Genomic DNA, 25,823 nt, shown 5'->3' with positions numbered 1-25,823 from the left:
AATGTCGAACTGTAGTCGATAAAGAACATCCTATTGTGTGCATCTTTGCTGTCCAGATGTTCCAGGGCTTTGTGTGAGGCCAGTGAGATGGCATCTGCCATTAACCCTGGTTAACAAATCCCAAGAGAAATCCAAGAAACATGTACTTCTATGGAGAAGTCTGTCTGAATATTTTGAAAAACTTGAGGTTCACAGGAGTTTTCAGAGGTTCAGTATAACATCGGAAATCTCTGGCAAATTTCTATCGATGTGTGGTGGAAAGTGTGCTGACCAGCTACATCACAGTCTGGTATGGGAACACCAATATCCTGAGTGTAAAGCCCTGCAAAAGGTAGTAGACACAGCCCAGGACATCACAGGCAAAACCCTCCCCACCATCGAGAACATCTACACAGAGTTGCCATCAGAGAGCAGCAGCAATCATCAAGGACCCACACCACCTAGCACACGCTTTGTTCTCGCTGTTGACATCGGGAAAGAGGTCTAGGTGCCACAAGACTTGCACCATCAGGTTCAGGAACAGCTGCTCCCCCTCCACCATCAGACTCCTCAACAACAAACATAATCAGGGACTCATTCAAGGACTTTAATGTTTTTTTCTCTCTCGTATTGCAGTTTGTTGACATTTGTTAACTGTTTACATTTGTTTACATGTGTATATTGTGCAGTTTTTTTCCCCCTACCAATAAGTGGTAATTCTGCCTCACCCGTAGGTAAAGGAATCTCAGGGTTGTATGCGATGTGATGTATGTATTGACAGTAAATCTGAAATATGAATCTGATATGGAGAAATCAGTTTGAATGTTCTGGAAAACTGGACGTTGTAAGCTCTGTGGAGACTCTCATGAGGTGAGACGAGTTGCTATCAGTAGTGTATCTTGCTGTGAAAGAGTTCTCATGCTCTGCAAAGTGATTAAAAAAATCTGTTTTTGCAGCTGTATTCACATTTGTTTCTTAAGCAAACTCAGGTCCATTTTAACATCACCCTCTGGGTCTCCGACAACCATGCCTATTCTAGTCTTAGGACATATAACACGCAGCATAGTACAGGCCCTTCAGTCTTGGATGTTGTGCCAACCTATATATTCCAACCAAAAAAAAAAGCCATTCCTACCTCATAAACCTCTCTTTTCTTTCAACCATGTGCCATTCTTAAAGCCTTTTGAAAACCCCTATTGTTTCAGTCTCCACCACCACCCCTAGTGATGCATTCTAGCCACCCACAACACCCTACATAAAAGCAAAACACACCTGACATCTCCCCTATACCCTCCTCCCTTCACTCTGTAAAGATACCCTCTAGTGTTTGCTGCTCCTGTCCTGTGGAAAAAATGCTGGCTGCCCACCTTACCTATATGCCTCTCACAATCTTGTAGACATCAATTAATATTCCTCTCATCCTTCGACACTCCAAAGAGAAACAATCCAGCTCTGCTAACCTTGCCTCACAAGGCATTTTCCAATCCAGGCAACATCCCAGTAAATTTCCTCTGCACCCTCTCCATGGCTTCCAAATCCTTCCCATAATGAGGTGACAAAAACTGAACCCACTATTCTAAACGTGGTCTCACCAGAGTTATATAGAGCTGCAACATTCCCATATCTGAACACAATCTCCCGACTAATGAAGCCCAGCATGCCATAGGCCTTCTTAATTTTCCTATCCACCTGTATGGCAACCTGTATGGTCCTTTTGTTCTTCATTGCTGCTACATATCCTAACATTAACCTTCAAGTTTGACCTTCCAAAATGCATCACTTCACACTTATTCGGATTGAACTCCATGTGCCACTTTTCCACCCAACTTCTGTATCCAGTCTATATCCTTTTGTAACCTATGACAATCTTCATCACCAACCTTCGCATCATCTGCAGAAACCTCTAGTCACTGATCTCCAGGCAAAATACTTTCTGTCCACTCCTACTCTTTGCTTTCTACATGCAAGTCAATTTTGAATCCACACAACCAACGTTCCATGGATCCCATGACTCTCGACTTTCTGAACGAGTCTTCCATGGGGAACCTTGTCAAATACTTGATGAAAATCATACACACATCAAACCCTACCTTCATCAATTTCTTTTATTACCTCCTCAAAAAACTCAAATAGGCTTGTGAGGAACGACCTTCCCCTCACAAAGCCATGCTGACTATCCCTGAGTAGACTGTCCCTAAGAATCCTCTCCTATAGTTTGCTTACCACTGATGTAAAACTCACTAGTTTATAATTCCCCAGATTCTTCCTATTCACCAGGCTTAAATGCAGACCAACTGCACAACAATTTAACTCTTCCACTCAGAACCCTGTATTCATCTTGCTGAGAGAGGTTGGTACCCTGGAATGCATTGCCAGGGGCGGTGGAGGAGGCTGGAATAATAGGGACAGTTAAGACTTTTAGAAAGGCACATGGATGTAAGAGAAATAGAGGGTTATGGGTGTGCGGAAGGGAAGGGTGAGATGGTTATGGAGTAGGTCTACAGCATAAAGGCTCTCATGGAAGGAAGCATGGAGATGCTTCAGAGAGGGTGGAGAGGCGATGGACCAGGATGTTGTTTCACTTTGAGAACATGTCTCAGAAGCAAGGTTAGCAGAGTCATGGCTTTTTTCTTTGGAGTGAAGAAGAATGAGAGTTAAATTAATAGAGATCTACTAGATTCTGAGAGGCATAAATAATGTGGACAGCCAGTGCTTTCTTTCCAGGGCAGGAAGGGGAAGGAGGAAAGATTAGGGGAGACATCAGGGGTGTTTTTATACACAGAGAGTTGTGGGTGCTTGGAATGCATTGCCAGGGGATGGTGGTAGAGGTTGACTCTTAGTCAGGCACATGGATGAAGGAAAAATTGAGGGTTACCGGGTAGGGAGGGGTTTTGTGTCGGTCAACACAACATGTGAGCGGAAGAGCCTGGAGTGTGCTGGCTTGCTCCATCTTCTACCAAAGCTCAAAAACAGGCCCTGCAACCGAACCCTCCATCCCATTTCAAAATCGAGCCCGCATTCACTACTTCAGTCAGAAGATCATTCCACACACTCGCCACTCTCTCACAGAACAGGGAGGAGTACAGAGAGAGAGAGGAGAGGAACTTTTTCAGGGAAGAGAGGGAGCAGAGAGACAGATGCAGAATATACAGAGGGGGAAAACTCCAATGGAGAGGAAGAGTGAGAGAGACTCTCACAGAACTGAGAGAGGGAAGAATTTTTTCCAGAGAAAATGGAGAGGAAAAAACTCATTCAGCAGGGTGGAGGTATGAGAGAAACTCTCATAGAACGGAGAGATACAGGAAAACTTCTTCCAGAAACAAGAAGAGGGGAGAGATAAAGATCCAGAGAATGGAGAGAGGGGAAGAACTTCAAAGAGAGAATGTCAGAGAGTCTCACACAGACAGAAAGAGGAGGAGAACACCGATATTTACTGAGATTGCCTACACTGCTTCTACGGGTAGAGATTCAATAGTCTCTGGGAAAAATAATTCTTCCTCATCTCTATCTTAAATCTACAGCAGGGTCAATTTTGTAATTTAAAAGGTTAAATCAGTGCATGGATGTGAGGGGATTGGAAGGTTATGAACAGGGAGCAGGTAGGTGGGACTAGAGGAGATCACTTAAATCGGTGCAGACTAGAGGGCCTGTTTCCGTGCTATAATTGACATATGGTTATATACTAAGAGAATGGAGAGAGGGACAGAACCCTCATGGAAGGCACTCACAGAATGGAGGGGAGGGTGAAGAATTTCTTCAAGGAAGAGAGGAAGACTCAGAGGGTGGAGAGAGGGAGAGAACATTTTTGGAGAAGAGAGAGTAGGGGGTAGAACTCAGTGAGGAGGGTGTATAGGAGAGGGCGGAGAACTTCAGAGAAGAGCGAGAGAGACATTTCCAGAACAGAGAGAGAAAAAAATTCATCAGGGAATGGAGAGACTTTCGATGAACGCAGAGAGGGAGAGAACTTAATCAGAGAGGAGGAATGAGTGAGTCTCTTAGAGAATGGAGAGAGGGGAAGAACTTCGTTTAAAGAGAACATCAGGAGGGAATTTCTTCATACAGAGAGTGGTGGGAGTGTGGAATGAGCTACTAGCTGTGGTGGTGAATGTGGGCTCAATTTTAGCATTTCAGATGAATTTGGACAGGTAGGTACATGGATGGGATGAGTATGGTGGGCAATGGAGTTGGCGCAGGTCAGTGAGTCGAGGCAGAATAACAATTCAGACAGACTAGAAATGCTGAATGACCTGTTTTATGTGCAGTACTGCTCGATGCTATTGTGTCCAGATTTACAGATGACCTTTGGCAAGTAGACTTTAGGGGGTCAGTCTGGTTGCCCACCTAATTCTCTGGGTGTGACTGAACTCTTCCCCCCACAGATATGATGCCCACCCTCCTCCCATCCCCACTTACCATTGTAGCCATCCTGGTCGAGATCCCCCAAGGTAGCAAGCGAAGTCCCAAACCGTCCATACACCTCCTCACCGGTCAGAGTCTGGGTGGCGTTGAACTGCAGGAGGCCAGTCTGCAGGTAGACATGGACCCGTCCTACCTCCTGGAGCCTGCCTGCCGAATCCCTCTGCATAAACATGGGGGCCCCCACCAGCACGTCGTCCCATCTATGGGTAGGGATGGGAGAGAGGCGGGGTAGCACAATGGGGAGACCAAATCGTGGGACACACACCAGGGTTGCCAGACCATCCAGTCCAAGAGAAATATCAATGGCAGCTGTGCTTAAGGGTAGAGTAGATGGGCCTGGGAGTTATTGAGCAGGGGGACCTGGGAGTTGTGGAGCAGACGGATCTGGGAGTTGTGGAGCAGAGGGATCTGGGAGTTGTGGAGCAGAGGGATCTGGGAGTTGTGGAGCAGAGGGATCTGGGAGTTGTGGAGCAGAGGGATCTGGGAGTTGTGGAGCAGAGGGATCTGGGAGTTGTGGAGCAGAGGGATCTGGGAGTTGTAGTGCAGAGACTCAGACACATGGATATATGAAAACATGGAGTTCTGGGTATGAGGGAGGGAAGGGTGTGATACAGGTGAGTGGGGACAACATGTGAAGAGCTCTCAGCCTCTGATGAGCAGGAGTGGGCTTGTCATACCACAGCTGGGAAAAGGAGCTCCCTGCCCACCCATGACCCCATCACAGTCTGAGATCACAGACACTGGGGGTTGGGGGAAACTAGCTGTTGGGACCCTGGGTGGATGGGAGATTCTGCAATGGAGGGGTAGCATCAGAACCAGAGGAGGGGGAGGGGTGTGCAAGTGATAGGGTTGGTGGGGGGAGGAGGAGCAGCAGAGTGATGGGGAGGGAATGAGGGGTGTGGGGTGGATAGGAATAAGGTAGGGGGTCAAGGAGATGGAGTATTAATAAAGGAGAGGAGAGAGAATAGGAGTGGGAGGAGGATGGGAAGAGGAAGGAGGGAAGGTGATTAGGAGGAGGGGCAGAAGGGTAAGAATGAGGAGGTGGAGAGGAAGTGGAGGATAGAATGAGAGGAGTGAGGGTGGGAAGGGAGGAAGAGGGGATGGGTTGTGGGAGAGGATGGGAGGAGAGGGTTGGATGGGATCAGGAGGAGGGCAGAGGGGGAACTGGTAGAAAGGCAGCGGAAGGGGAGTATAAAGGGAGGGGGTGGATTGTGAGGGGAAGAGGTTGATGGAGAGGCGGGTGTTGGAGGGGATGGATGGGGGAGGGATGTGGGAATATCTCTCACCCCACCCACCTCACACCCCTCTACAAGAGGGGGGTCTGGCTCTTCCTCATCTCCATCCACACTTGAGACACTCACCCGTCGCCGTTCACGTCGCTCACCGACACCGCGTATCCAAAGTAGGAGGCCATCTGGAAATAAATGAGTTAGTGTGTGTGTCTGTTTGTTTGTACGTGAGTGTATATGCGCGTGTGCCTGTCTGCACGTGAGTATCTGTGTGTGTGTGTGTGTGTGTGTGTGTGTGTGTGTGTGTGTGTGTGTGTGTGTGTGTGTGTGTGCGCGCGCGCGCGCCTCTATATGTGTGATTCTGTGCGCGTGTGTCTGTGTGGTGTGTATGTGTGTGTGTGGCTGGTCCCATTGCGACATTTAGAACCCGCTAAAACAAGCAGATGGTTGCTAGAAAAATAGGTTCTTGGTGTACGGCGCAGTGGGGTGGTGGGGGTTTGTTGGGGGAAGGTTCAGATTGTTGAGTAGGCTTCTATACAATGTCAGAACATTGTGAACCGAAGGCCCTGCACAGAGCTCATTAGTTCCTTATCCTGAGATGGCGAAGGGTTCTGCGTGTGTGAGAAGAGATGCGGGACAGTCACACTCACCTGCTCTCCCGTGAAGTTGAATAAAGGTTTCATGTTGGTCCCATTTAAGATGGTCACCTGTTTGGAGAGATAGGAGATCAGTCCAGACCTTATGAAGGCTTTTGGCACAACGTCAGTCATGGTCAGGGGGTCACGTTGCAGTTGAACAAGACGTTGGTGAGGTCCTGTTAGGGGATTGTGACTGTGCTACAGGAAAGATGTTGTCAAGCTGGGAAGGGTGCAGAGCAGGCTGATGAGGCTGGGGCTTGAGCTCCAGGGAAAGGAGGAACAGGCTGGGACTTTAATTCCTTGGAGTGCAGGAGGATGAGGGGTGATCTCAGAGGGGTACAGAATGATGAGAGGAATAGATTGAGTGAATACACAGAGTTTTTTGCCAAGAGTTGGCAAATCGGTAACTGGAGGGGATGGGTTTGAGGTGAGGGGGAGAGATTTAATGGGAGTTTTTTCACACTGACCATGGTGGGTGTGTGGAACGGGCTGCCGGAGGAGGTGGTTGCAGTAGGTACTATTGTGATATTTGGATGGATCCATGGACAGGACAGGTTCAGAGAGATATGCCCACAACTCCCATCCTGTCTATAACCTGTAACCTCCAACAACCCTCAACACTGTCCACAACTCCTCCAACCTTCGCATCATCTGGAAATGCTACTGACCAATCAATCCACTTCTTCGACTACTATTACAGGGCATTCATAAAAATCACAAAAAGCAGAGGTCCCTGAACAGATCCCCGTGGAACTCCTCTGGACACTGAAAATGGGATGGGGAATAAATGCTGTCACACCTCCCAGTTTCTCATTGGGTGGTGTGGGATGGGTGATAAATGCTAGCAAACCACACCAGTTTCCCCATGGACATCGAGGGATGGGTCATAAATGTTGGCAAACCTCCCAATTTCCCCATGGAAAATGAGAGATGGGTGATAAATGCTGGCAATCCTCCCAGTTTCCCCATGGACAGTGAGGGATGGATGATGAATGCTAGCAAACCTCTCAGTGCCCACACCTCTCCTAACTCCCTATACTGTCTCTATCGCATTCGAACTTCCTACACTCTTTGCAACACCTCCCACCTTCATCTCTCCATGTTCCTGTGTCCAAAATCCCTCCACTCCCCCATCCCCCCAACATTGGAGACATTTCACTCCACCCTGCCCATTCATTCTGGTGGAATATCCCAACCCCAGGAGATGAGAGAAATGAGAGGGAAAGGGGTTGTGGAGGGAATGGGTCAGGGCAGGGTGAGGACGGGCGAGTGGAATGCTTACGTGTCCCAGGGAGCGTGTCCCACGAGGAACTCCCGTCACAAAATCTGCCCACAGGAAGGGAGATGGTTAGTGTCTGTCTCCTCAACCCTCCCATTTTTTGTCCATCATCCCCCTCCCCTTCCCTCTTTCTTCCCCAGCACCTCCGTTCTAGTACTCTCCCCCTCCCTCACTCCCAGCCTCTCCCTCCCTCGCTCCTGTCTTTCCTCTCGACCCTCCCTCCCTCTTGCCACTCTTTCACTCTTTCTCTACTTTCCTCCCTCCAACCTCCTACCTTCCCACCTACCTCCCTCTCCTCCTTCCTAACGCCTTCCCTGCACCTACTTCCCTCACAAGTTCCCTTAATATCCACTTCCTCCCCTCTTCCTCCCTCACCATCCCTCCCTCACGATCCCATGCTAACCATCTCCCTTATTTCCCTATTCTTACTTACCTTCCTCACCCTCCCCTTCATCCCTCCCTCAATTGCCATCCGTTATTGGGCTCACCATCTGCTCCTTCTCCCTCCTCAAAGGAAGGGACATGGAGTCAGTCTGATGATCTCCTTACACTTTCCCTTCCTCCTCTCACTCCCTCACTCTGACCTCCCCGTTGATTCCTTCCCTCCCCCTCGATTCCTTCCTGCCCCTCTGCTTCTTCCCACCTCTTGCTCCCTCTTACCATTCCCTCCCTCACCACCCTCCCTCTATTTTCTTCTTCCTCCTTCTGCTCGCTCCCTTCACTGCCTCCTTCCCCATTCCCCTCCCTCCCTCCACCTTCTTCCCCACTACATGAGGCGGAAGAGATAGATGATGACGGTGTACGAGAGACAGCGATAGGGTGGGACAGAGAGAACCAGTTCCTTGGGGTAACAGCATCTCACACCCGAGCTGAGGGCTTTCATCTTTGGAGTGATGAAGGAGGAGAGATGACTTCATTCAGGTAAGATTGTGAGGGGAAAGGATACAGAGATACTGGCAGGGTGCTTAACAGTGTAGAGAAACAGAGGGACCTCGGGGTCCAAATCCATAGATCTCTTAAGGTTGCCGCACAGGTTGATAGGATAATTAGATAGATATGCTGGGCTTCATTAGTCAGTGGATTGAGTTCAGGGAGTCATGAGGTGATATTGCATCTTTATAAATCTCTGGTGAGACAACACTTAGAATATTGTGTTCAGTTCTGGTCAATTCATTACAGGAAGGATGTGGAAGCAGAGGAGATTTACCAGGATGTTACTTAGATTGGAAAATAAGTCTTATGAGGCAAGGTTAGCAGAGCTTGGACTTTTCTCTTTGGAGCATAGAAGAATGAGAGGTCAACTAATAGAGGTTTACGAGATTCTGAGAGGCATAAATAGGGTTGACAGCCAGTTTCTGTTTAGCAGGGCAGGAATAGCAAATTCCAGAGAACATCTGGACAAAGTGAAGGGAGGGAAGTTTAGGGGAGACATCTGTGATGTTTTTTTTTATTAACACAAAGCTAATGCATCGCCAGGGGTGGTGGTGGAGGGTGCAACAAGGGGGACATTTAGAATACGCTTAGACAAGCACATGGATGAAAGAAAAATAGAGGATTAAGGGTGTGAGTGAGAGAAGTGATAGGAGAGAGAGAGGGGGGGAGAGAGAGAGAGAGAGAGAGGGGCAGAAAAGGGATAGAAAGATGGGAAGAAGGGGGAGAGAAAAAAGGGAGAGGAGGAGAGAGGGAGAAGAGACAAGAGAGGGAGGAGAGGGGGTGAGCGGGAAGGTGGATAAAGTGGAAAGAGATGGGGAATTAAGGAGAGATAGGTGGGAGAGGGGGACAGGGAGGTGAGAAAGGAAAGTGAGAGAGAGAGGGAGGACAGGGGAAGAGAGAGGGAGGATGGAGAAAGAGAGAGGGAGGGTTTGTTGAGTACGTTTATGTAGGTCGGCACAACATTGTGGCTCAAAAGGACTGTTCTTTGCTGGAATGTTTTGTGTTCTGAAGAAGTCTAAATCAACATGACATTTTCCTTCATGGAGCACAGAAATCTACAGCACAGTACAGGCCCTTCGGCCCAGTGTTGTGTCAACCCAATAACCTACTCGAGAAACTGACTAGAGTTTCCCCACAGCATAACCCTCTACTTTTCTCAGTTCCATGCACATATCTAATAGTCTTTCAAAAATTCTATTGTACCTGCCTCCACCACCATTGTTGGCAGTGCATTCCATCCACCCACCACTCTGTGTGAAAAACCTACCTCTTACATTCCCCCAGTTCTTACTCCCAAGCACCTTAAATGTATACCCCTTCATGTTTGCCATTTCAGTCCTGGGGAAAAGCCTGACTATCCACACAATCAATGCCTCTCATCATCTTGTTCACCTCTGTCAGGGCACCCCACATCCTCCATTGCTCCAAGGAGAAATGACCAAATTCATTCAACCTATCCTCATAAGACCTGTTCCCCAATCCAGGCAGTAATTCTCTTCTGCACCCTCTCTATAGCATCCACGTGCTTCCTGCAGTGAGGTGACCAGAATGGATCACTGTATTCCAAATGAGGTCCAAGCAAGGACTTGCAGAGGTGCAACATTACCTCCCGGCTCCAACTCTATCCTGTGGTTAATGAAGGTCAACACACAATGTGCCTTCTCCACCATATGTTGAAACACAAAGTTCCTTGGTGTGCAATCAAAGAATGACCTATCCTGGGCCGAGATCACCTCCTCACAAGTCAGGGAGGTGCTGCCTCAGGAGGTCGAAGAGGGCAAGGATACCAGCCACCATCTTGAAAACATTTCACAAGAGTGTCCTGTCTGGCTGCAACATTGTGTGAGACGGTTGGTGCAAAGAATCAGACTGGTCTAGGCAGAGGATCATTAAAACGACCATGAAAATCACTGGGATTTCAATTCCCTCAGACACAGTGAATGGTAGGGCACTGAGGAGTGCGGCAGATCAGAGGGATCTGGGAATACAGATACATAATTCTCTGAAAGTGGTGTCACAGTTCGATGGGGTTATAAAGATAGCTTTTGGTACATTGGCCTTCATAAATCAAATTACAGGTAGTCCTCAACTTACAACTGTAATTGGGACTGAAGGAGGATCATAACTCAGATTGGTTGCAAGTTGGATTTGAATATCCTAATGAGGTATGAAAGCAATTTTTCAAAAAAAATCATCAAATAAATCTTTAATGAAGAATCTCAGCACATGTACAGCATTTTAAAAAAAAATTTTGATCTTATGAGCGGGCTAATGAGGACTACATGTATTGAGTACAGGAGTTGGGATGATATGGTAAAGTTGTATAAGTCATTGGTGAGACAAAATTTGGAGTATTGTGTGCAGCTTTAGTCACATAACTACAGGAAAGATATCAATAAGATAGAAAGAGTCCAGAGAAGATTTACTAGGATGTTGCACCCGACTTCAAGAACTGAGTTACAGGGAAAGGTTAAACAGGTTGGAACTTTATTTCCTGGAGCGTAAATGAATAAGGGTAGATTTGACTGAAGTTTACAAAATTATGAGGGGCATAGATAGAGTAAATGGACTTTTTCCACGGAGGTGAGGTGAGTTACAAATGAGAGGACATGGGTTAAGGGTGAAAGGGGAAAAGTTTAGGGGAACTTCTTCACACAGAGAGAGTGGTGGAAGTGTGGAATGAGCTGCCAGCTGAAGTGGTGAATGCAGGTTCAATTTTAACTTTTAAGAAAAATTTGGACAGATACATGGATGGGATGGGTATGGAGACCTATGGTCTGGGTCCAGTTCAGTGGGACGAGGCAGAATAATAGTTTGGCACAGACTGAAATGGGCCAAGGGCATATTTTTCTCTGCTGAACTGTTCTATGGTTCTCAGTAGAAATCATTTACTGGAAGTGGTGTCTAAATAGGGCGCAAGGAATTATAGAAGATAATTTCCATCCAACACACAATATCTACTCATCATTAGGAAGGAAATACAGGAGCATCAAGATCAAGTTGGGAAACAGCTTCTTCCCACAGGCTCTGAGATTGATGAATAGTATCGTGCCACGTAGTAAATCATTTCAAAATATTTACTTATGTTTATTTTAAATTGTATCTTTCTCTCTATATATATTTGTGTGATTAATATTTGTGGGTGTGTTATGTGCGTGTGTGCCTGTTTGTGTGTGTATGCGCCTGTTGTGTGCGTGTGTATGCATTAGCATGTTTGCGCCTGTCATGTGCATGTGTGCGTGAGTGTTTTTATTGCTCAGTGTTCTGGAGAAATGCTGTTTCGTTGGGTTGGATATACACTGTCAGATGTTAACATAGGCAGCATACCATGAGGGGATGCAGACTCTGGGGTGCAGCAGACTGGCACAGAGCACCAGAAACGGTGAGAACATCCTCTGTTGAGAAGAAGCAGAGATGACTTGAAAGGACAGTGATCATGACAGCAGACCAGGCAGGGGCTCAGAGGATGAAGGACCCACACAGGATGTGGGCTGCTAGAGACTGGCTCGTGGAACTAGGTATCGGAGCCAGGAATTCAAGAGGTTATTGAGGGCAAAAAGCACTCGCAAAGGGCTTTGGGTGCTCATGGCATCCTGGTCATGTCAAAGGCTTGAATCTGAAGCTTGAGATGGATCAAACAGGAGATTGTGCACCTGAAGAGGCTATGGCAGTGCATTGACTCTGGAGGGACTCTCCTCTGCTTCAGTTTCTCCTACTGCTTGGGAAGCCAAGCAATGCTCATGCTGACATTTTGTTTGCCTTACGGCAGACCAAAGTTGAAATAAATTATAATGTATATTGAATTTTTAATGCATGATTATGTGCCAATAAAAGGAACCTTGAAACTTGGTGATAAACTCTATCAACAGGTTTGAGTGTCCTGTGGACAGGGACCCCAACGTCTCTTGTTCATCCACGCCACTCACATTCTGCCCTGCAAACATTGTATTCTGCCTTCAAATGTGACCCACCTTCGACAAAATCTCCATTGAATTCTCCAACTGCCAGCGAGTAGCCTACAGAAAAGGAAACCAAGTCCCGTCTTAGCACAGAAAGAAAACCATGGGCCATTCTTGCTCTCGCCCGACCATGACCCCTCCAGCCCAGGACACAAAGTCTCTCCCACCCAACCCTCCGCTACACCACCCAACCTGTGTCTGTTGCAGTGCCATCTGGGATAGATTCTTCTCCAACTCTCATCACTCGTACTTTCACCTTTTGATTCAGGGACACACCAGGAGTTGGGTTTGGGGAGGGCTCTCAAGGGTAGGAACAAGACAGTGGACAGTGCAGTAAAAACACAATGTTAGAGGAACTCTGCAGTTCAAACAGTGTACTGTATATAGCAAAGATAAAGATACATAAACAATGTTTTGGACTCGAGTCGTTTCGACCCCAACTGTAACCCCTGCGGCTCTCAGGGCTCAAGGCTGAAACGTTGATTATGTATCTTTATCTTTGCAATATAAAGGTCACTATTTGATCTGCTGAGTTTCTCCAGCATTGTGTTTCTACTTCAACTATGGTGTCTGCAGACTTTCGTGTTTTACTACTAAACGGTGGGGACCTGGGGAAAGTGGAGAGCCGAGGGCTCCGGGAGCCGTAGGGCCGAGGGTTCCGGGAGCCGTAGGGCCGAGGGCTCCGGGAGCCGTAGGGCCGAGGGCTCCGGGAGCCGTAGGGCCGAGGGCTCCGGGAGCCGTAGGGCCGAGGGCTCCGGGAGCCGTAGGGCCGAGGGCTCCGGGAGCCGTAGGGCCGAGGGCTCCGGGAGCCGTAGGGCCGAGGGCTCCGGGAGCCGTAGGGCCGAGGGATCTGGCAGTACAGGTACGATCCCTTGAAAGAGGCATCACAAATACACAGGATGGTCTAAAAAGTCTCTCAATCACATTGGCCTCTATCCATCAGACTACTGAGTAGAGAGGTCGAGAGGTCACATTGTAGTTGTACAAGACGTTGGTTAGGTCCCATTTGGAGGAATTGTGTTCTGATTTGGTCACTGTATTACAGGAAATCTGATGTTGAGTTGAAGAGGGCACAGAGGAGACTGATGAGGCTGTTGCCAGGACTCGCAGGCCTGAGCTACTGGGAGAGGTGAAGCAAGCAGGGGCTTTATTCGTTGCAGTGCAGGAGGATGAGGGGTGATCTCACAGAGGATCAGGTAAACACACAGTCTTTTGCCCACAACAGGTGATCAGCAATCAGAGGACATAGCTTTAATATGAAGGAGAGAGATGTAATAGGAACCTGAGGAGTATTTTTTTTGCATGGTGGGAGGTGGGTGTGTGGAATGGGCTGCCAGAGGTGGGGTTTGAGGAAGGGTCTATTGCAATGTTCAGATGGATCTATGATGATAGAATGGGTTTAGAGGGACGTGGGCAGGAGGGATTATTGTGGATGAAATAGATCCATGGATAAAATGGGTTTAGAGGGATATGGGGTAGCTGGGACCAGTGTGCAATGGGACATTTTGGCTGGCATGGCAGATTGGACCAATGGACCTTGTTTCATTGCTCTCTATGCCCTGGTTCTGTCCCTATAGATTGGTGACCCCTCAGGAGAAGTTGGAGGTTTGACACCCTGCATTTGCCCCATACCCGCTCCATGCTCCCAGTCCAGCCTCTCGATGTCTCCCTCCGCCGCCCCCTCCTGAACCCCTGTCTCCCATCCAATCCTCCCCACTCCCTGGGTCTCGCTCACCCAGGTAGCTGTCTTCAAAGTCTCCCCACGAGGTGCCAGTGCGGATCTCCCCATGGGTGAACTGGATGAAGTTGAGGTCCTCGCTTGGTGGCAAAATGTCCTTGATGTAGGCGGAAACCAGCTGTCCTGGAGGGAAGAGAGAAAATGGTGATGAGAGGATGTGGAGAGGGAGGGGAACGGGGAAAGGGAGATCGCAAATGGGTGTGGAAGGGGAGAGAGTGGGGACGAGAAGGGGAGAGAGAGAGGTGGTTAATGGGTGCGGAGGGGTGAGAGGGGGATGGGGGTGAGGGAGGGAAGGAAAGGGGAGAGATGATTCGGAGTGGGTAGGGGAGTGGGTAGAGAGGATGGAAAATAGGTATGAGGATGAAAGGGATGGGAAGGAGGGGGAGAGTAATGCCTGACGGGTGAGGAGGGGATGAGGGTAGGGTGGGAGAGATGGTTAGGTGGTGTGGAGGGGGCGAGAGGAAGAATAAGTTGACAAAAGGGAATTGGGGGAGAGAGTGAAGAGATAGTGGGGAGTAGACAGAGGGGTGTGGAGTTTGGGGGGAGAGAGGGAGAAGGGGAAAGATAGAGAATGAGGCTAGAGAGAGTGGAGGGGTGAGAGAGAGGGAGGAGGTTGAGGGGAGGGTGGAGAGAACAGGGGAGAAAGAGAGACAGGGAGAGAGAGAGATGGAGAGAGGGGGAGAGGGAGAAGGGGAAAAGTGGGGAGAGAGGGAGAGGGGGTGGGAGAGGGGACATGGGGACGGGGAGAGGGGGATAGAGGTGAGAGGGGTAAGAAAGAGAGAGGGGTGAGAAAGAGAATGGAGAGAGGTGAGAGAGAGCAGAGAGAGGGGAAGACAGGGGAGGAGTAGCAAACACCAGACAACATATGTACAATGTAAAGAGAGTTTAAGGTAGACATCAGAAGTAATTTTTTTTCCCCCACAGAGATTGTGTGCATGTGGAATGCATTTCCAGGGATGGTGGTGGAGATTGGAACAATAGGGACATTTAAACACCTCTTAGACAGACACATGGATGAAAGAAGAATAGAGAGTTATGGGTATGAGGAAATCAAGATGTAGCTTGTTGAGAAGGTTTACAGAGGTCTCCAAACATTGTGGGCCACAGAGTTGGAAAGTTCTACACTCTGACCACACTCCCCACTTACCTTCCCAAAAGACACATCCAGGACCTCCGAGAATCACTCGTCCACTCTGAAAGGAGATATAAATATACAATAAAATAGGTCTGCAGAACTCAAGCAACCAGCACAAAAAAGCATGGAAAATAAATTTTAAAAATTTTTAACAATTAGAATAAAATTCTCATTAGATCTTTCCTGGGTCGAACACACAAATAGCATCGTGAAGAAAGCAGGTCCTCAGGAGTTTGCTGAGGTTTGGAATGACATCAGAAACCCTGACAAATTTCTACAGGTGCACGGAGGGAAGTGTGCTGACCGGTGTAAGGTAAAACATCATGAGATGGGAATGTGTAAGGAGTTACCCTGTACAGGGCTGTAACAAGATGTGAATGCATCCTTGTACTTACAAGATAAGAGAGACATTGATGGGTTGAGAGGCAGGAAGCTAGCAGGGAAAGGATAGCAACAGTTTTAGTCATTGGACAAGTAATGATATGATGATGTTCTAAGCATGTATCCAAGGGTATAAAAAATCACCATTTTGCTGATAACGGCAGAATGCATTCTCCAACTAACATTGTTAGTCGCAAGTGTTACAATCCGGTAATAAAGAACAAAGAACCCTGATTTCGACTCAGTCTGGTGTTTGTCTCACTCATTCATGAACAAAGCAGACCTAACACCGGCTGCATTACAATCTGGTATAGCGACACCAATACCCCTGAGTGGAAAACCCTGAAAAAGTTAGAGAACACAGTCCAGGACATCATGGCAAAGCCCTTCGCATATCTGCAGTGATTGCTGTCTTCAGAGAGCAGCAGCAATTATCAAAGACCCACATCACCCAGCACATACTCTGTTCTTGCTGCTGTCATCAGGAAAGGGGTGTCGGTGCCACAAGACTCGCCCCACCAGGTTGAGGAACAGCTGCTCCCCCTCCACCATCAGACTTCTCAACAACAAACTCAATCAGGGATTTATTTAAGGACTACTTTTGCAGTTTATTAATTTGTTTGCATTTGTTATCTGTTTACAGTTATTTATTTGTCTGCATGTGTACATTGAATAGAGTTTATTTTCCACTACCAATAAGAGGTAATTCTGCATCACCTGTATGAAAAAGAAAGTCAGGGTTATATGTGCTGTCATGTAGGTAAACTGACAATACATTTGAAATTTGAAAATAATGGTAAAAAAATATGCAAGTTTACAATTGTAAATGTTTTCGGTGGTAACATAGACATCTTTGATGAAGGTGGGAGCAAACATTTAGCCAGTGGTTGGGCTTTGGTAGCAACTGTTTGAATAAAGTTGTGTGAAACAGCAATGTCGTCGCCCAGGAGGAAGAGCTGATTGATGTTGCTCGTCGTTGGGGTGACTCTCTTAGAGTGTCTCATCCCTGCTTAGAAAGAGTCGCCCCTATCAGATGCTTTATCTGTAAACTTGGGGGAGGGGGTTAATTATCTGTAATACTTCAATATTTTATGGTTATGCACCTTCCTGTGAAGTGAGAGGAAACCCTGTACTCAGGTCCCAAACCCCAAATATCCTCCACTTGCCGTGGACATTGCGTGAGTCACTGGATTTGCCCAGCGCGATCCAGGTCAGATGGAGAGGCCACGGAGGAACCCAGAGAAACCCTTACCTCTGTTAAGTCAGCACTGAAGCCAGCCTGGCAGAAACCCTGTCCAGAATGGGTGTGCCAATCTATCGAGACACGGAGAGACACGATTAGATTCTAGATCATTTTTATTGTCGTATAATAAACAGAAAATTTGATATTACACAAAATTTCTTTTTACCATCAGCGAAAATTTCCCAGCTCCCCTTGAAGCTAGAAAAAGAGAAACAAAAGAGCGTTCCCCCCACGCCCCCCCCCCCCCCGCCAGAGTCATCTTGATTGTGTGGATTTTCCTCCAGCGCTCCCACAGCCACACAGCCTACAGTCGAAATCATCGGCAACCTGAATTCTGAAGATCCAATACAATCAGGAAGCTTTCAGAACCCTCGCATCCCATTTCCAATACCTGCTACCCCTTCAACCAGTGTCCAGCAGTCCACTGCATGATGTAGATCCCTCGATCACAGTCACCCACAGTCTGCGTGGGTTCCTCACCTTGAGTTGCAAACAGCCCACCGTCTGTGTGTTCTTCAGCCTCAGGTCCTCTCACTGATCAGCCGCTGTGGTCACAGTGGGTCATCTACTCTGCATCTCCTTCTCAAATGGGTGGTCTTCCCATTTTCTGTTGTCCTGTTCCAGTCTTCTACTTCTCCAGAGTCTGCAACCCCTCGTGGCCACTTCTGATCATAGGTGCCGCCATCTTGGGCCCAGACCCCCGCAGCTGAAGAATTTTAAAATGCGTCAGCTCCTTTAACGGGTTGTTTAAAGCCTGTCCGGTCAGGCTGGGCAGTTGAACTCCATGGGGAAGAGCTGATATTTGGTTCCCTGCTCTCTGCAGGTCCACATCAACCACAACTCCCGCATCCAAAAACTGGGGCAAAAACGACAGCACAGAAACAGGCCTTTTGGCCCTTCTATTCCCACTGCCTAGTCCCACTCAGTTGCACCCAGTCCATATCCCTCCATACCTCTCCCATTCATGTACTTGTTCAAATTTCCCCTTCAATGTTAAAACTAAGCACGCATTCATGACTTCAGCTCGCACCTTGTTCAACACTCCCATTACTTGCTGTGTGAAGAAATTCCCCCTAAATTTCTCCCCTTTATTCTGCAAGTCTTTCCCCCTCAACCCATGTCCTCTGTTTAAATCTCATCCAGCCTCAGTGGGAAAAGTCTGCTTGCATTTATTCTGTCTATAACCCCCATTATTATCTATCCTGGCGCCTTCATGGCGACGGCGGAAGGGAATAAGCTGGTTTTGTACCACAGGGTGTCCATCTTCAGCCTCCCGTACTTCCTTCTCGATGGTAGGAGATTATGAAGAAGGTTCACCAGTGGCTATATTTCATGAGGAAGTCAGGATATTCAGTATGTTACCGAAGACTTTTGTAGATTTCTACAGGTTTACATACCATGGATAGCATCACTGGCTGGTACGGAGGTGCCAATGCACAGGACAGAAAAATGCTAAAGAGTTGTAAACTTGACTAGCGCCATCACGGACATCAGTCTTCACTCCATTGAGGACATCTATAAGTGGTGTTGCCTCAAGGGCCCTCACCACCCAGGCCATGTCCTCTTCATGCTGCTGCCATCAGGAAGGAGGTACAGGAGTCTGAAAATGAATACCCAATGGCACAAAATCTCCTCTTCCCCTCCACCATCAATGAACCACAGACACAGCCTCACTTTTTTCCTTTTTTGCATTAATTTATTTATTTTTGAAATGTAATTTGTAGCAGGTTTTTGCACCTGTAATGCTGCCTCAAAACAACAAATTCGATGACACACATTCCTGACAATAAATTCTGATTCTGATAAAGCCCTAACCTGTTTTCATTTTCCCAGTAACAGTTTGTCAAGTCCCAGTCACATCCTGGCAAATTTCCTCTGCACCCTCTCCAAACCTTGCAGATCCTTCCTGTGATGAGGCAACCAGAACTGAATGGCACAGTTAGAGTCAGGGCAGCATGGTTACAGTGCCAGTGATCTGGGTTCAAATCTGGTGCCGTCTGTAAGGCGTTTGTACATCCTCCCCGTGTCTGGGTGAGTTTCCACCAGGTGCTCAGGTTTCTTCTTACCCTTCAAAAAATGTATGCAGTTGTAAGTTAATTGAGTTTAATTGGGCGGCATGGCCTTGTGGGCTGAAGGGCGTGTTACTGAGTGGTATGTCCAAATTTAATTTAGATTTGAATGCAATTTTCAAGTTGCATGATGTCTTGACTTGGAAGTACATTGTCCTCTCCATGGTCGAACTCCTACATGGTAGTGACCATGGTGGCGGACCAGCGAGGGGCTCAGTAGCTGAGGAACCCACACAGGCTGCGGGCGAATTGTGGTCGATGAACTGGAGACAGTTCATGGGGACTAGGTATCGGAACTGGGATTCGAGACAGTGCTGAGGGCTCCGAAGGGCCTCGGAGGATGGAGGTTTGGATCTGAACCTCAGATTGCCGATGGATCGAACAGGAATCTGTGTGGCTGCAGGAGTGCTGGAGGCGAATCCATGGATACTCAGTGTCTCTGAAGGGATTCTCTTTTGCTTCTCTTTCTTCTATCATGAGGGGCGCCAGAAAGTGGCAGACAAAAGTTGAAGTCTATCAAGTATATTATATTTTTATGCATCAAAACCAGAATTTATCTTCAGAGATTTTGACACTCAGAAATTTGAAGTTCTTGATCCTCTCAACAGCTGACTCCTCGATGAGAACCGGTTCATGTTCTGGTTTTCCCCTACCGAAGTCCATAATCATCTCCTTGATTTTGCTAATGCTAAGTGCACGGTTGTTGGTGTGACATCATTCAACGAGCTCATCTATCTCCATCCTGTCCACTTCCTCATTGCTGTTTGTGATTCTGCCAACACCTGTGGCTGCCACATTTATAAATAACGCATGAGCCTCGCCACACAACCATGTGTTATTGCGTGACAAGAATAAGAACCTTGAGGGAGGCCCGAGACAGTGGTGCCCCAGGAGTTTGTTCGGTTTTCACTTACTGGTTCGACATGGAGAGTATTCCACCACCTGGGAGTGGTTCCCCTGGGAGATAAAGCACGTCCCAACCATCTCATAGTCCTGAAGGTTCTCCCTCCAGGTGTAGCGAGGGGCACAGGCCTAGAAAAGGAGGAAGGTCATTGATTGAAGGTTAGTTAATGCTCAAATGTGCTGGAGGAAGCCAGCAGGTTAGTGGAAGGCAAAATAGGTCACGTTGGTCTGGGTCTGGTGAGGAGGATGGGCAGTGGGAGGAGCGGGAGCAACAGGAAGAGAGGAGGGTGCAGTGGGAGGAGAGGAGGTATGGAGGGACGGGGTGGAGAACAGGATGGAGGCAGGGAAGAGTAGGATAAGGGGAGGAGTGGAGGGAAGATGAGGGGAGGAGGGGGAAAGAAAAAGCAAGAAGGGAGGAGAGAGGGGGAGGATGAAGGGAGATGGATAAGGAGAGACAGGGAAGGGAGAGGATCAGAGAGAGAAGAGACAAGGGGAGGGGAGGAGGAAGGAGTGGGAGGAGAGGAGGGGTGGAGGAGGGAGAGAGAGGGTAGGAGGGGAGGGAGGTGGGGTAGGAGGGAGATACAGGGAAGGAGAGGAGGGAAAGAGGAATTTGGGAGAGGAAAGGGGAGGGAAAGGTGGGATGGAAAGAGGGGTGGGTGGGATGGGTGGACGGGAAGGAGAGAAGGGTAGAATGGATGGAGCAAGAGGCAGCAAAATGAGAGGAGGGAGGGAGGGGAAGGGGAGGATGGAGGGGGGGTGGAGGATGGAGGGATGGATGGAGGGAGGGAGAGGAAGGGGAGGATGGAGGGAGGGGAAGTGGAGGATAGAGGGAGAGAGGGGAAGGGATGGAGGGAGGGAGGGAGGGGAAATGGGATGAGCACAGGTCAATAGTCAAGAAGCCTTCATTGGATATAGATAGGAGGAGAGGAGAATGGATCAGGGGAGAGGGTAGCTCTGTGGACACAGATCTGAAGAGGAGATGGAGGGACGAGGAAAGAGAGAATGAGAAGATAAAAGATAAAGGTTCCAGGGGCAAACTAACATAAACTGGAGGTCATTGTTAATGATTTCCAGTTGGAGAGTGCCCAGATAGAACATGAAGCATTGTTCCTCCAATCAATCTAAGATCCTTTTGGACATTAACCTGTTCCTTATCAAGATCGCTCTACCCTCCCTCACACCAATTAACCCCCCTGACACGCCAGTCTCAAGATGTGAAAATTAGACCTTCTCCACATTAATCTGTTTTTTTTAATTTTTTTTTTAAATTAGGCATGCAGCATGGTAACAGGCCATTTCAACCCACGAGTCCATGCCACCAAATGTTACACCCCATAAACCAACACCCTCGGTACGTTTCGAACGGTGGAAGGAAAATGGAGCCACAGGGAAAACGTACAAACTCCTTAAAGATAGCATAGGTTTCAAACCCCGGTCCCAATTGCTGCTACTGTAATGGCTTTGAACTAACCGCTATGCCAACCATGCCACCAAAACTTTTCCCTTTCACTCTTAACACATCCTCTGGTTTATATCTCACCTATGCTCAGTTGAAAAAGCCAACCTACATTTATTCCATCATATCCCTCATAAATTTGTACTCCTTTATCAAATCTCCCTCACTCTTCTACACTCCAGGGAAGGTGCCCTCTGATAGGAGGAAAGAGCTGAGGAACTCTAAAGGACTGTGTGATAGAAGGAAGGGTAGGGAACACTAAGAAAGGGGGTCTTTAATTGTGGGAAGGGGTGGAGATCAGTAAGGTGCTATCAAATAGGAGGAAGAGGTGGGGAACAGCAAGATTCTCTCTGATATGAGAAAATCGATAAAGAACACTAAGGGACTGTGTGATAGGAGTAAGGGTAGGGAACAGTAAGAAAGGGGGTCTCTAATTGTGGGAAGGAGGTGAAGAACAGTAAGGTGCTATCTGATAGGAGGAAAGGTGGGGAACAGCAAGGTTCTCTCAGATAGGTGGAAGGATAGGGAGCTGGAGATAGTGGATTCCCCTCCACCACCATCAACTCAGCCCTTTTTCCAGTCTAGTCCCTCCCAACCTATATCTGTGATCCCTCACATGCCCTCCATCTATTCAATGAATTCCAATTCCATAAACTTGACCATCTCATTTTCATGGTGGATGACCAATCCCTTTACACCTCCATATCCCATAGAGAAGGCTGCAAAGCCCTTTGTTTCTTTCTGTTCAATAGACACAAGCAGTCCCCCTCCACCACCAACCTCCTCCAGTTGGCAGAACGTGCCCTCACCTTCAATAACTTCTCCTTTGACATATCATACTTTCCTAAGGGGACCAAGCTATGTCTGCTTTTTTGTTGGTTACATGGAACAATCCATGCTACAAACCAACACAGGCAAACTCTTCCTCTAATGACTCATCTCATCCCTGAATGCTTTCTACAGGTTGTCGACGGAAAAATATCTCCCTCATCCCACAACACAGCCCATTAAGAGTACATTGGCGAGGTCCATGGACAGTCCGATGCACCACCTCCTCCCCCCAATGTCTTCAACCTTATCCCTCCCTTTGTCCCTCCACATCATCTACAAAGCTCTACAAGCTCATCCCTCCAGAACTTCTACAGGTGGCCAATGGAGACCACAGACCCTCTTATTGCTCAAAAACATCTCCCACATCCCTCAGCACCTCAACAATTTTGACATGTGTCCCATCACAAGCACGTTCCTCCCCACGTCCCTCAACAATGTCTGTAGTATGTCTATGGAGAGAAACTCCTCCCTTGTCTCTCAACACTGTCCATAAGAGGACCATGAAGAAACATCTTTAAGGCCCATGGAAAGTCCATCTCACCCACCACCCCCATGTCTTTGCCTACCCCTTCTTGGTTCCACTGGCAAACCCATCCATCCCTCTATCAATCTACATCTACAAGTGTGCCATCAATAGCTCATCCTTCAGGAAATCTTCAGGTGGTTGATGGAGACTACAACCCCACTTCCCTCAACACCTCAACAACATTTACAAATGTCCCATTATGACCTCGTTCCTTCCCACATGCCTCAATAACGTCTATAGAATGTCCATGCAGTGAAAGTCTTTTCTCGTCCATCAACATCATCTACAGGTGGTCAAAAGAACGTCGGCAAGGTCCATGGATATACAGTTCCACCACCTCATCCTGAACAGTTTTTTTTTCCCAACAACTATCAGGCTCTTGAACCCCTCCCATCCCTTGATACACTAATCAGGGACTAGTCAACACCACAAAGGAACCGTCCACACTATTGTAAGTTACTTTGTTGTACGAGGATTTTCACTATGCAGATTTATATTTATCCTCTGTAAAGATTGCCTCTTTTAATTTAATTCAAATAGTTTACTCTTATATTTTCTTAAAAAGTATCTGTTCGGCTGCAGTAAGTAAGGATTTGAGGCATATGTCCATTGTACAATGTGTAGGGTAATAAATTCATTATTATTGGTTAGTCCTTCAGAATCGTTGAATCTAAATCCAGAGCGTAAAAGAATTAGGGGATAATATGGAAACAAAACAATGAAAGGAATAGATAAGATACAAGCAGGGAGGTTATTTTCACTGTGCAGGTGAGACTAGAACTGGGGAACATTAACCATATAACCATATAACCATTTACGGAGCGGAAACAGTCCGCACTGGTTCACTGATTTTGTGCGCCCTCTTCAGGCATTGGTGATTTTAAGTGCAGTGTATCTTTGAGAATTTTAACATCTATCCATAGGTTCTCTGTACTTTGGATGTGAAATCTCATATTAAAATATTCAAAAACATTGGCTGTGTGGGAGAAGCCAGTGAGTGGCCGTGGACAATTACTTCTCAGACTGGAGGCCTGTGACTAGTGGTGTGCTGCAGGGATCGGTGCTGGGACCACCGTAGCTTGTCATCTAGATCCACAATCTGGACAACAATGTGGATAGAAGTGGAAATAACAGCAACTTTTAAGAGGCCTTTAGATAGGTGGATATAGTGCCCATTGCTCCACTCACTATACACCCATGACTGTGGCTAGGCACAATTTTAGATGCGGAAAGCCAGTTTCTCCCATCGAATGGTGAATCACCTGCCAAAGGAAGCAGCACTGAATGTATTTAAGACACAGTTGGATGGAATTTTGTCTCATCAGGGAATTAAAGCTCATGGAGAACAAGTGGGCAGGTGGAGCATTATCCATCACTCCGTCACCCTAGCGACAATCTTGTCTTTCTGCTCCATTTGGGCAGTAGATACAGAAGCCTGGAGAGGAGCACCCCCAGGATCAGGAACAGTGTGACCAACAGCTGTCAGTGAATGACCCAGTGTGAGGCTGACCATAATGACTCCAGGACCACTGACAGTTCTGCCATAATGACTCCAGGACCACTGACAGTTCTGCTGGCGTGATTCAAACATTCTTTTTTTCTTTCTCTAATGACATCTGTGGCTATTTATTCCTTTATATTTATTATCTGTTTTTTTTGGTCCTGGCAAATTATCAGGATTTAATGTTTACGATTGTTATTGGTGTAATTGAGGTCCATCTCTCCTACAATTTCCCCCTCCCACAGGTCCATTTTCTTCTCATGTCCACCCCCTCCAGTCCACCCCCTCTCACGGCTACCCCCACCCACTACTCCATCCCCTTCTCACACCCACTCCCACCCATGGATCCATTCTTTTCTCACACTCCATCCCCCTCACGTCTCCCCACATCTCACCCCTTGTCTTTCCCCCCCATGCTCTCCCCCTGGTCCTTCCACCCAATTTCCCCCCCAGACCCAGTCCGTCCTCTGACTACAGAAGGCCTGTTCCCCTCCACAGTCCATAGAATGTCCATGAGGTCCATGGACAACCCTTCCCACCACCTCGTCCCTCCGGACTGATCCCCCCTCCACATCCCTCCACATCTCTCCCCCACCCTCTTTTCTCCCTCGCCATTGGAGGACCACCCGCGGATTTCCGCCAACTCACCAGCACTGTGCTCCCCTGCGAGCGGATGGTGGCTCCCAGCCACTGATTGGATTTCTCTTCCAACACCTCCGTGTCATTGAACAGACGGTCCCCTGCCAGGGAAAACCCATTTGGAGGTCAGGTGTAGCTGTGTGACTGGCTGATGGCATGATTCTCAAGAGGGTTGGATCACACAACAAGGTTGCGTGTTATGTGGAAGATTGCTTGGATGTTACAACAAGACACAGTCGGGATGGGGAGTTTAGTAGAGAAGTGGAAGTGAATCAAAGAGTTGGAAGATTATACAAAGGTACCAATGACATGGATAGGTGTGGGGATGAGGTCCTGAGCAGGGAATATAGGAAGTAAGGGACCTCAAGGGTGGTCTCGGGATTGCTGCCTGTGCCTTGTGCTGGTGAAGGTAGGAATAGCAACTTGTGGCAGATGAATGTGCACCTGAAGAGGTGGTGCAGAGGGCAGGGTTTGAAGATGACCCAAAGGTTCAAGTCAAGTTCATTGTCATCTGATTGTACATGTACAACCTGATAAAACAGTGTTCTCAGATCCTTGGTGCAAAACATGCAGACACACAACCAGACATAACACACAATTGACAAACAATACATATGCAGGACAAGTATTCACATATACAAATAGGAATATAAGAAATAGCAGGAGGAGTTGGCCACCTGACCTGTCAAGCCTGCTCCGTCATTCAATGAGATCATGGCTGATCTGATGATAGGGTCATCTCCACTTATCTGCCTTTTCCACATATCCCTTAATTCCCCTACTATGTAGAAATCTATCCAACCACGTCTGAAATATATTTACTGAGATCACCTCCATTACTTCAATAGGCAGCGAATTCCATAGATTCACCACCCTCTGGGAAAAGCAGTTCCTCCTCATCCCTGTCCTAAATCTACCACCCTGAATCTTGAGGCTGTGACCTCTAGTTCTGGCTCCCCCATGAA

At 47.6% G+C, this 25,823-nt stretch overlaps 1 protein-coding gene across 3 annotated transcripts in view; it reads right to left on the bottom strand.

The window, feature by feature from the left end:
• LOC138753888 (integrin alpha-5-like) overlaps positions 1 to 25,823 on the bottom strand; it is a 140,545-nt gene that overhangs the window by 44,427 nt on the left and 70,295 nt on the right. For all 3 annotated transcript variants that reach the window (XM_069917431.1, XM_069917430.1, XM_069917432.1), the window contains exons 3-12: positions 24,868 to 24,959; positions 19,917 to 20,034; positions 16,943 to 17,004; positions 15,322 to 15,367; positions 14,172 to 14,297; positions 12,449 to 12,493; positions 7,548 to 7,591; positions 6,278 to 6,334; positions 5,760 to 5,812; positions 4,393 to 4,598 (exon numbers count right to left, since the gene is read on the bottom strand). In XM_069917431.1, the coding sequence (XP_069773532.1) occupies positions 4,393 to 4,598; positions 5,760 to 5,812; positions 6,278 to 6,334; positions 7,548 to 7,591; positions 12,449 to 12,493; positions 14,172 to 14,297; positions 15,322 to 15,367; positions 16,943 to 17,004; positions 19,917 to 20,034; positions 24,868 to 24,959 (849 nt within the window). The remainder of the gene's footprint in view (positions 1 to 4,392; positions 4,599 to 5,759; positions 5,813 to 6,277; positions 6,335 to 7,547; positions 7,592 to 12,448; positions 12,494 to 14,171; positions 14,298 to 15,321; positions 15,368 to 16,942; positions 17,005 to 19,916; positions 20,035 to 24,867; positions 24,960 to 25,823) is intronic.

The sequence above is a fragment of the Narcine bancroftii genome, chromosome 2 (genome assembly GCF_036971445.1).
Source record: "Narcine bancroftii isolate sNarBan1 chromosome 2, sNarBan1.hap1, whole genome shotgun sequence".
Classification (NCBI taxonomy): domain Eukaryota; kingdom Metazoa; phylum Chordata; class Chondrichthyes; order Torpediniformes; family Narcinidae; genus Narcine; species Narcine bancroftii.
The sequence above is the reverse complement of the archived record's forward strand: the minus strand, read 5'-3'. Positions and strand labels throughout refer to the sequence as shown.